Genomic DNA, 11,633 nt, shown 5'->3' with positions numbered 1-11,633 from the left:
CGAGCCAACTAACGTACGGCCTGGAATGACAATTTCATGGTCAGTGGGGTTAGAGACACCTAGTGCTATGACTGGTAAAGTACCCTTCTTAACTTTAACCAAAGTGTCAAAAAACTCAAGATTGTCTGGCCACTGAGGGTTTAAGTCTGGCTCAAATATCATGACCATGTCCTGTTTAAATGGCCCTGCTGCTATATGACCCTCAACATGCATGTGGCTTTGTTTAGGTACAGTAATACAGTCTTTCTTTGTCATCACTTTGTACTCGTCCACTGTGGCTGTGTCCGAATTCAGGGGAAGGATGCGCATAAGGACACTACCTACCTACGTCACAAGGTAGTGTCCTTAGACGGACGGGTAGTCAGGAAGTGAGCGGCTGTGGACAGCCCCCTTTTTTTCTCCATAGAAACTTTATTGAACAAACAATGAGTCACAACATCTAAATGGCTGCGGACAACCTGCCGTTGTTCGAGTCCGCCCACAACTCAACGTTTATGCCAAACGCAAACGGCACGTGTGAAAACGGGAAAAATGGATCGGATAATGTTGCTCCGTGCCATGTGCACTGTTCTAATCCAAGATGAGCTACAAAACCAGCACCAACATTGCCGGCATGTGTGGTACCTCAGGCTCATCAGAGCCAGTCACATCCAGGTAAAATAAGCTACCCTAAACTACACACATTTAGGAAGCACTCAGCCATCCCAGCCAGGGAAACCAGCAGTCAGCTGAGACTGAAGAAGTCATTTGGATGAGTGACCAAAACGTGTCCCCCACTGAAAACGCGACATCCAAATGAACAGAATCAACTGTTAAGTCCATTTGCTAATGTCAATAACTGAATACTAGCCAGTCATGCGTACACAGTCACCATGAAGAAATAGATAAAATAAATGTCCCTGAAGCTGATATGACAACATGCAGTATGCATTCACAATCATGAATTGGATCCCGTAACTCATGTGTGTACCTGGAATGGCAGTAAAAATGCCACAAAGCTGAAAACAGGGTACCCTAGAATACAGAAACATGCTGAGTTACACAGATGAACTGTATATGCATGAAAGCATAAGTATTGTCACAGTGCAGTAGTACATGTCACATAACCATAATAATCAGAATAATGCTTGGATCCCTCAAAATAAATGAAACCATACGCTGTCACCATAACTGTTCATGTCGTTCTCCACCTTTCATCCAAGCAGAGTAGAACCATATACTGCAGGATCAACCTAAGTGTTCCCGTCCTGGACCGTTTCTACAACCAGGAGGACACGAGGCCCGATTTTCGGCTAAGCAGGGAGTCCTTGGCAGTGTTGCTAAATCTCCTGGACCAGGATCGGCGCCATGGTTGGGGTGCCACAATTGAGATCCTGGTATTCACATTCTGGTTGCCAAGTGGAGCATCCTACAGGCTGGTGTCAAGAGTGTTTGTGATGCCTCGTTCCACTGTCCACACCATTGTCCACCGTGTCACTGAAGAAGTGGTGGCCATTCGCCACCAGGTCATCCACCTCCCAAAGACACCAGAGGACCTGGAGGCAGTGTCCCGTGGGTTTGCAGGGCTGGCACGTCACAGAGCCTTCCTGAAAGCGGTGGGTGCAATCGACGGCTGCCACATCCACATCAAGTGTCCAAGCGGCCCTGATGCGGCCCTGATGGTCAGTGCTACAGAAACAGGAAACTGTTTCCTTCTATCATCCTGCAGGCAGTCTGTGACCATCAGGGCTGCTTCATCGACACCTACGTGGGCTGGCCTGGTTCGGTGCACGATGCCAGGGTGCTCCGCCACAGCCCACTGTACAGGCAGTTGGTCTACCCTCCTCCAGGACATTTCATCCTCGCAGATGGGGGGTACCCATGCCTCCAACGTCCACTCCCCCTCATCACACCCTACAAGAGGCCAGTCCGAGGTGTAGGAGCCCAGCGCTTCAACAGCCACCATTCCAGAGCACGCTCCATCATAGAGCGTGCGTTAGGAATGATGAAAACGAGGTTCAGGGCCATCTTCCTGCAAGCGCTGGAGGTGCACCACACCTTTTTACCCCACGTAAGTGACCATCCAATGACATGTGAATATTGCAACATCTAATGTTTGTGCGCAAATGGTGTGTGTGTATTACACACATATATAGGTGTGTGTGTGTAAACATGTATATATATACATATATATATATATACACACACATATACACATCTATATATATGTACACACGTGTGTGTACATATATATACATGTGTATATGTGTATATATATATATGTATACATATGTGTATATATACATATATATACACAAATATATATATATATGTATGTATGTATATATATATATATGTGTGTGTGTGTGTGTGTGTGTATATATGTATTTACACACATACACGTGTGTGTTGTAACCACTACAGGTTGTGACAGCCTGTGCCGTCCTCCACAACATCTGCCTCAGTGCCGGTGACATCGTGGCCCCAGTGGATGAGCCTGAGGACGATGGTGCAGAGGATGGGGAGGGGGAGGCTGGGTTGGAGGCAGTCAGTGGTGCTCTTTGGCGGGACCAACTGTCATCTGAGGTGTCAGCCCTGGAGGAGGTACCACCAGACCACGACTACTGTTAACAGGCAAGTGCAAATTTGTGTAGGAACCTTTTCTCTGGTGGCATATGGCACTTCATGGCACTCCTGCCTGCATATCTCTGACATCTTAGTGATGCTGCAGCCGTCGATAGAGCCAGCACTGCAAACCTGTGGATGGACGTTGCAGTGGACACTGGGAGGACGCATCCCTAAGCCCCCTTTGCAGACCACCCTGTGTGATCCTCCACTCGCTGACTAGACGAGACAGACCGCAGGTCACAGTTGCAGCACCCCCTTCCATGTCAGTTCTGTCTTCAGCAGATCCAGCAACACTGCCAGGGACTTCCTGGCATGTATTGGGGTTGTGAATGTAATGGTCCGGGAACAGGTCACTCAGTTTAATCTTGTGTGAACACATGTACATAGCTGCAAAGTTTGTAGTCTTCAAATGCTGCTTATGCATTGCACATTTGTTTGTTTTTTTTGTTGTTGTTCCTGATTTGTACTCTGTGAATGTCCATTACTTATTATGACTTGGCATCATGTACCTGTTGCACAATAACTGTTGATAAAATGGATTCAGTTACCATTACTGTTTGATTCCATTTATTGCAAAAATAAGACTCGTAACTTCCAACACAAAGGGCACAATGTAAAAAAATAATTTAAAGGAAAGTGTCTGCAATGCAGAAAATAGAAGGTGTCTGGTGCCTGGGGAATCATCTCAACACAAATGTCACAAAACTGTCAAAGGAAATTAGAGGGGCACAGCACTCATTTTGGAATCAGACGTTCCAGGATTGAGAAGAGTCTGTCCATTCGCTCCCTGCTCTCCTGCGCCCTTCTCTCCTCCGCCTCCCTTTGTTGCTGCATGTCCTCCCTGATGAGGTTGAGCAGCTCGTCATCCCGATCCCGTTTCCTCTTCCTTGCTGATGTGGTCGGCTGACTTTCCCCCTCATCAGTGTCAGACTCTGCTCCGTTTCGGTCACCCACTGCTGAACTTGGCCCTGGAGTGTCCTCACGGAGCGTGGACAGTAGGACAGGGGGCCTGATGGACGGCCTCTGTCCTATTACCTCGTCCATGAGGGCAAACCAGGGCCAGGTGGCAGCAGTGGGCTTACCACTTACACCCTCTCCTGACCCTGGATACTTGCACTCCTAAAGGCAGGGGGAATAAAAACACGACACTTAACACATGATAACACCACAACAATTCTTAGTAGGTGTCCATTTACTGACTTGTGTCCTCATGACTTATCTGCTTGAGGACAACATACTTTGTATTTTGTCTTGAGGTTATCCGACTTTTTCCTTGCCTGCGAGGGGGTGACTGTCCCCTGCAAGCCCATCTTCTCCAGTATACAGGGAGTGCAGAATTATTAGGCAAATGAGTATTTTGTCCACATCATCCTCTTCATGCATGTTGTCTTACTCCAAGCTGTATAGGCTCGAAAGCCTACTACCAATTAAGCATATTAGGTGATGTGCATCTCTGTAATGAGAAGGGGTGTGGTCTAATGACATCAACACCCTATATCAGGTGTGCATAATTATTAGGCAACTTCCTTTCCTTTGGCAAAATGGGTCAAAAGAAGGACTTGACAGGCTCAGAAAAGTCAAAAATAGTGAGATATCTTGCAGAGGGATGCAGCAGTCTTAAAATTGCAAAGCTTCTGAAGCGTGATCATCGAACAATCAAGCGTTTCATTCAAAATAGTCAACAGGGTCGCAAGAAGCATGTGGAAAAACCAAGGCGCAAAATAACTGCCCATGAACTGAGAAAAGTGAAGCGTGCAGCTGCCAAGATGCCACTTGCCACCAGTTTGGCCATATTTCAGAGCTGCAACATCACTGGAGTGCCCAAAAGCACAAGGTGTGCAATACTCAGAGACATGGCCAAGGTAAGAAAGGCTGAAAGACGACCACCACTGAACAAGACACACAAGCTGAAACGTCAAGACTGGGCCAAGAAATATCTCAAGACTGATTTTTCTAAGGTTTTATGGACTGATGAAATGAGAGTGAGTCTTGATGGGCCAGATGGATGGGCCCGTGGCTGGATTGGTAAAGGGCAGAGAGCTCCAGTCCGACTCAGACGCCAGCAAGGTGGAGGTGGAGTACTGGTTTGGGCTGGTATCATCAAAGATGAGCTTGTGGGGCCTTTTCGGGTTGAGGATGGAGTCAAGCTCAACTCCCAGTCCTACTGCCAGTTTCTGGAAGACACCTTCTTCAAGCAGTGGTACAGGAAGAAGTCTGCATCCTTCAAGAAAAACATGATTTTCATGCAGGACAATGCTCCATCACACGCGTCCAAGTACTCCACAGCGTGGCTGGCAAGAAAGGGTATAAAAGAAGAAAAACTAATGACATGGCCTCCTTGTTCACCTGATCTGAACCCCATTGAGAACCTGTGGTCCATCATCAAATGTGAGATTTACAAGGAGGGAAAACAGTACACCTCTCTGAACAGTGTCTGGGAGGCTGTGGTTGCTGCTGCACGCAATGTTGATGGTGAACAGATCAAAACACTGACAGAATCCATGGATGGCAGGCTTTTGAGTGTCCTTGCAAAGAAAGGTGGCTATATTGGTCGCTGATTTGTTTTTGGTTTGTTTTTGAATGTCAGAAATGTATATTTGTGAATGTGGAGATGTTATATTGGTTTCACTGGTAAAAATAAATAATTGAAATGGGTATATATTTGTTTTTTGTTAAGTTGCCTAATAATTATGCACAGTAATAGTCACCTGCACACACAGATATCCCCTTAAAATAGCTAAAAGTAAAAACAAACTAAAAACTACTTCCAAAAACATTCAGCTTTGATATTAATGAGTTTTTTGGGTTCATTGAGAACATGGTTGTTGTTCAATAATAAAATTATTCCTCAAAAATACAACTTGCCTAATAATTCTGCACTCCCTGTACTCCTGATCACACCCGAAAAATAAGAGCAGACAGAAACTTTGGCAACTATGTTGATCCCCACATCTGAACGTTTGCACAGCAGAACGCCAGAGTAATACCGTCTGGACATCACAGGTTCTGTGCAGCATGAGGGTTAATGAAACTAAACTCATATATGGGTGTGAATCGATTTGTTCCTGTACCTCCATGCCACAGTGGCAGAATTCTTCACCCCAGTGAAGAGGTGGTCGTTTTCCCCTCGTAATCGGATGAGGAGTGTTGTTTGCTCTTTGTTCCCTGCAACGTATCACAAAACGATTAATTAGCAAGATATAACGTAGCTGTATGTGAGTGGCAATGCATGACAGACTGCTGGGGCCACCATACTAGTTCACGTGCAATCTATCACGGGGATTCTATGGATTATAAGCTAAAAACAGGCATATGCCCAGGGACTACCAACAGAACCGCTATGGGGGTTTAACTTTTGTAACACCAGATTTTCAAGTACTTACATTTGAATGTGGATTCCTCTCCCACTGTCACGCCTGGTTCGCCCGCCATTGTTCCACTCAAAAATCATTCTACTGGTTCGGAATTTATGCGGCAGGTGGCCCGCAATGAATCCTGGGATATAGTAGGACACGGAGGATACATCGGACCATCCTTAGAATTCAGGACAAAGTAGGACACATTTGTTGCCACATTTTGAGTGCTCTTTGAATTCGGACAGCCTTCGTCGCGTCGCCGTGACGTCATTGCCTCCAGATGTGGCATTGGCGCATCCTTCCCGTGAATTCGGACACGACTAACCCGCAAATTCGCGGAGGAGTAGGACACGTTTGTCGCCACATTTTGAGTGCTCTTTGAATTTGGACAGTCCTCGTCGCGTCTCTGTGACGTCATTGCCTCCAAATATGGCATTTTGAGCATCCTTCCCCTGAATTCGGACACAGCCATAATCTGCTAGCGATGGCACGATACCACTTTTTTATGTTCGATACCGATATCATAAATTTGGATATCTGCCGATACCGATATGAATCCGATATAGTGTGTTTTTAATCAATAAAACTGTTTTTTTTAATATCTTGCTGGATTTTGTATATGTTCATACTCAAGTTTAAATAAACAACAACACTAAAGTTATTCTGCTATTACACTGCGCCCAAAATATTTCATAGTTCAGCAACACTGATCAATCTAATAAACTTAAACCTACTCCATCCTCCCTATTCTGGTATTTTAAAGAGTACTTAGCAGAAATATTAAGCAACCTAACTAATAGGGTGGCAAACTCCCAGCAAAAAAAATAGGGAACCACCCCCCACCCTCCACCCTCCACCTCATGATGCTTAATCGACGTAATCAACTTTAATTTGATGCAGGGTGAAAAAAATGCACAGAAATAAATTATTTTTCAAGAATAATTAAATAGATTCAACATCTTTCTTCAACAGAATTGCAGAATTCACAGATGGTATCTTCCCAAAGGAAAAAGTACTATAGCTTACTAGGGTATATTAGACTTAACAGTTACTATATACAGTAATGGACTTCTATACATTTTACATCAGATTAAAACTTTGGGTGTAATATTCAGATAATTATTTATTAAAAGCTAGACATTTTAAATGAGAATAAGAAAGAAAAGTATGTCTTTGTGCCCCCTTTTCCCTGTTCATGCCCTATCGGCCCCCCTGGCTAAACTTTGCTAGATCTGCCCCTGCACAGTTACCAGCCGTCAGCTACGTAGAAAAGGATCCTGGTGTAGAAAGTAATATTAAATAAATTCTAACAGCTTATCAAGGTTAAATGTGCTGCTGTTGTTCAGCCGCTGGTTTCCTCTTTCTGGTGCAAAGTGGGCCAAAAACAAAGAAGAGAGACGGACTCGCGACAGAGAAGCCGATCAGCTGATCATTGATCAGTTTCACGATTGAAGTAGCAGCAGGAGAGGGAGAGAGAGGCAGTCGCTCCATATATCGGTTGTTAAGCTTAACGTGGGAATGCTTTACTAACATTCAGAGATGAACTTACACACTTGCTTTACTTCTGTCTGGGATAACTTCCTCGGAGATGAAATGCTGGTTTGGTAGCGAGGCTACAAATACACACAGCCACTCTATCACATGACACATACTGCTCCGACGTGCTACGGTTATGAGCCGAGTTACGTCGCAATTTTTTTGAGGTGCTTTTTTGATATTTAATGGATCGGATTACATTTTTTATTTCTCGCCGATATCCGATCCAGTAATTTAGGTCAGTATCGGACCGATACCGATACATAATATCGGATCGGTCCATCTCTAGTATCTGCACTAACAGCCTGTATAAAAGCTTTCACTTTGTGTCTTTTGAGGCTGGGAAATGCTTTCCTTACTGTGCTGTACAGTTTAGCTTGGTCAGTCTTATTCACAATGTATTCAATGACATTGTAATCTATAAGAGGGCATGTGAGCTGAAAACCTTTCATTACCAACATGGGGATGGTCAATTTCTCAGTTTGTTCAGTTCCGGAAACAAGTTGGAAGGTTGTCTCAACCCACCCAAGATATGGCATGTTGGTCCCATTTGCTGCGGTCAGGGTGAGTTCAGATGTGTCCATAATATCGGCTACATCTCTCAGCTCTGTGTGTGGCAAATAGTCCTTTTTCCATTTCTCATCGATGATCGACATCTGTGAGCCTGAATCCCATAGAGCTTGAAGCCTCTGGCCGTCCAGGAGACACTCAACCAGACATTGCCTGCCCACCAGAGACGTGACTTTGTGAGGGGTGTTTACATGAGCTGGCGGCAGTGGTACCTGAACAGTCTCATTGTCTTTGTTAGTCTTTAAGCCAGTGCATTGTCTCTTATGTTGTCTCCAGTGTTGTTTCTGGCATGCTTTTGAACAATAAAGTGCATTTTTACATACTGAACACTGTCTCATGCCTGACTTTTCTTGTTTACAGTTGGAGCAATGTTGGGACTTGTGGATGATGGGCATGGTTAACACTCATCCCTCGGTGGTAACCATTGCTGGTTTAAATGTTTCTCTTTATATGGTCTCATACCTCTGCTTCTACATCCAGCCTGAAAGTGTTCTTTACTCCCACAGAGGTAGCAGTGTGTGCAGCGTTCGTTGACTCCATTCTGCTGGCAAATGTGGCACCTCCTCTCACAGCGGGCTGGACTACCTGTGTAGTAGGGCTGGGTATCGTCACTGATTTCGAGAATCGATTCGTTTCCGATTCACAAGGTCCCGAATCGATTCGATGCACGAGTCAATTCGATTCGATTCGATTCAATTCGATTTGAATCTGGGAAATTTTGACAGTCAGAAATATTATGATTCAAATCAGTACATTTACATGTTTTTGTATCTATAAAAAGGAAGCTGACACACGCAAGACTTTATCAAAGGTGTGAGCGTCACAGCAGATGCCTTTGTGTCAAAGTAGCTGAAGATAAAACACAGAAAAACATGAAGGTGGTTTTCCTGGCCTGGGATTTTATAAAAATATTCTGCAGTACATCAAAAATGAAAGAAAACCATTAATAAACATATGAACATTACCTCTGACGTTACAGCGGTTTTATTAGAGACACGGCTAAGCGTTTTGCATTTTGCATAATTTTAAAAAGTTTAAATTTGTTCAGTATTGAACGGCAGAAATTAGGTTTTCTTTTCGGAAGTAAGTAAAAGGAAAAAACAGCGGCCGACAGCGCTGTAAACAACGGTAGACTTGTGCGTAACAAGCAAGCAAATAATGCAGAAAACAGATTTTTAGACGGGAAACTGTTCTTGAAGTACACACAGAGAGAGAGAGAGAGAGAGCTGTGCATGAAGTGTGATTTTTATCGTGGTGGAAGCAAAACAGTAAAAGTCAGAGTGAATTCATGACGATGTTTATGTGAAGCGTAGTTTGGATCTTCTTTTGCTGCTGGTTCAGTCAATATTGTTTGGAGAGAGATCAAACTAACAGCTTTAGAATCAGCGCAAAAAGGGCGTGAACACAAAGCGCGGACCCGCCGAAACATCAGAATCAGCGAGTTGTCGGCTTTCAGCCCCGACCGTGTCCGTGCCGTCGGGTAAGAAAGGCGACATCTCACTGATTCTGATCCGCGGGTCCGCGCTGCGTGTTTACGTCTTTGTGCAAAATCCGTGTACCTGCTCTCATTTACTGTCTTAGCTGTTTGGTGGTTGTTGAAATTTTGTGAGATTTCACCTGAGATTCTGGCATTTCGGGCAAAATAAATTTATATTAAAAAATCGATTCAGGATTTTAATGAATCGATTTCACGTTATCCAAGCCAGAATCGATTTTAATCGATAAATCGATTATAAAAACCCACCCCTACTGTGTAGTGCTGTACAGGATACTGAGGGGGTGGTGGTCTTTGATGGGGGCCCTGGAAGCTATAATACTGCTGTTGCTGCTGGTCCCTAGCATACTGCATAACTGGTGGTGGGGCATATGACTGAGGACCAGGCACCGGCTGCTGTAGAGTCTCTTTAATCTGAGCTATCTCTGCACTGAGACCTTTCAGGGAGGCTACACCTGTCTTAAGCTCCGCTAACTCAGTTAAAAGCTCTGGTGGTATCTTAGCTTTAACTTCTTTCACAGGGTTCTTAGCAGGCGACACATCATCTGACTGCACTGCACTCACACTTATAGCCGTCTGTGATGCTAAACATCTTTTCTTGTTTTTCCTTTCTGCCTCATTGGCACAAGCCATATTTAACCTCTCTAACAGGAGTTCATCAGGTGTCTTAGAGTCTAAGAGGAGTGGCTGCATATCTATCCTGACAATGTCACTCTGGAAGCCTGTGAGTATAGTGTGTAAACACATACGCTGGACTAAAGCTGGGCCGTAGTGCTGGGCGATATGGAAAAAATATTTATCACGATATGAATTATTTTATATCACGATAACGATATATATCACGATATACCAACTGACCTGTGGTCATCTGGAAAGTATGCAGTCTGTAAACAGCAAGTGCCGAGGGTGCAGTCTTTGTTTTGAGTTACCGTAAAGTATGTCGCAAATACGGGTGCATGTAAAGCAGCACCATGTCGCAAAACCACAAGACGGAGTTTCTTTGTGAAAAATATCATTTTTTTATACTTTATTTTCTCTTGCATAAAGTTAAGAGTATGTATAGTGAGAAGACAACACTAATATATTTGCCACAGGCTATTTAACCCTTTAAGACCTACCATGAGACCAAGTCCACCAGAGCTTATCTTTACATTTTACATGCTGTAGTGCCATTTGTGGGAGCATTTCAAGTTGCTATACATCAATACAACCGTTATAGCCCAAATTTTAATGATATGTATGCATTAAGTCCATAGTAACTACATAAATTGCAAAAAAGTGCAATAAACTACAAAAAAATTGAAAATCTTTTTTTTTTTTTTTTTTTACATGTATTTCTAGTTAGAGAAATTTAAGAGGCTTATCCCTCAAAACTGTAAATACAAGAAAGTTGCACAAAATACTTTCCGAGAAATTTATTTTGAGTGTCTTCATAGTTTTATTTTTGAGATACACTAATTTTTATATACTACAGGAAAAATGAAAACAAATATTATAATGCAAATTTGCAAAAAAACAGCATGTGCATCAAAATAAACTATTTCCAACAGTGTAATTTGACTTCTAAGCATCCCGGAAACGATACAGAAAAGCATAAAGTCAAACATGACTTTTAAAAACACCAACATAGGCTGTAAAAAGTAAAAAGCTACATTTTCCGCGAAAATTACGTCACTTCCGGTTTCGGACAGGTAATGGCGGACATGCGATAGTTCGCGCTGACTTATATTCCAACGTAGGAAGTGTTATGAACAGCTGATCGGATCGGCAAAGCGGGTTTCTGGAATATTGTTTTTGTTGCTGCAAGTCTGGAATATTATGTTTTTGTTGCTGGAAGTGCTTTTTATGCAATTTTTGCAAAGCTATATGTGGAAGGAAACTGTGACCTAGGGCAAGCTAATGGAATAACATGTAAGTACAACTCCTACGGTTTCATATGCAAAAAAATTATTGCGCTACCTTACGTGGTTCCAGTTCTACAGGGATTTAAAAATAGTTAGGCAAAACGGAGTGTGCCTGTTCCGACCGGTTGTAAATGGTTAATGATATATTTTATGTAATAATTTATA

The 11,633-nt window shown here is 43.4% G+C and overlaps 1 protein-coding gene across 1 annotated transcript; it reads left to right on the top strand.

The window, feature by feature from the left end:
- Positions 1-360: 360 nt before the first annotated feature.
- On the top strand, positions 361-1,979 carry LOC112842166 (uncharacterized). The gene is made up of 3 exons (XM_025898343.1): positions 361-1,595; positions 1,709-1,915; positions 1,968-1,979. The coding sequence occupies exons 1-3, from the start codon at positions 1,146-1,148 to the stop codon at positions 1,977-1,979; spliced, it is 669 nt and encodes a 222-aa protein (XP_025754128.1). The 5' UTR covers positions 361-1,145.
- Positions 1,980-11,633: the final 9,654 nt, after the last annotated feature.

This window comes from Oreochromis niloticus, linkage group LG14 (genome assembly GCF_001858045.2).
Source record: "Oreochromis niloticus isolate F11D_XX linkage group LG14, O_niloticus_UMD_NMBU, whole genome shotgun sequence".
NCBI lineage: Eukaryota > Metazoa > Chordata > Actinopteri > Cichliformes > Cichlidae > Oreochromis > Oreochromis niloticus.
This window is presented reverse-complemented; position numbering and strand designations above follow the sequence as displayed.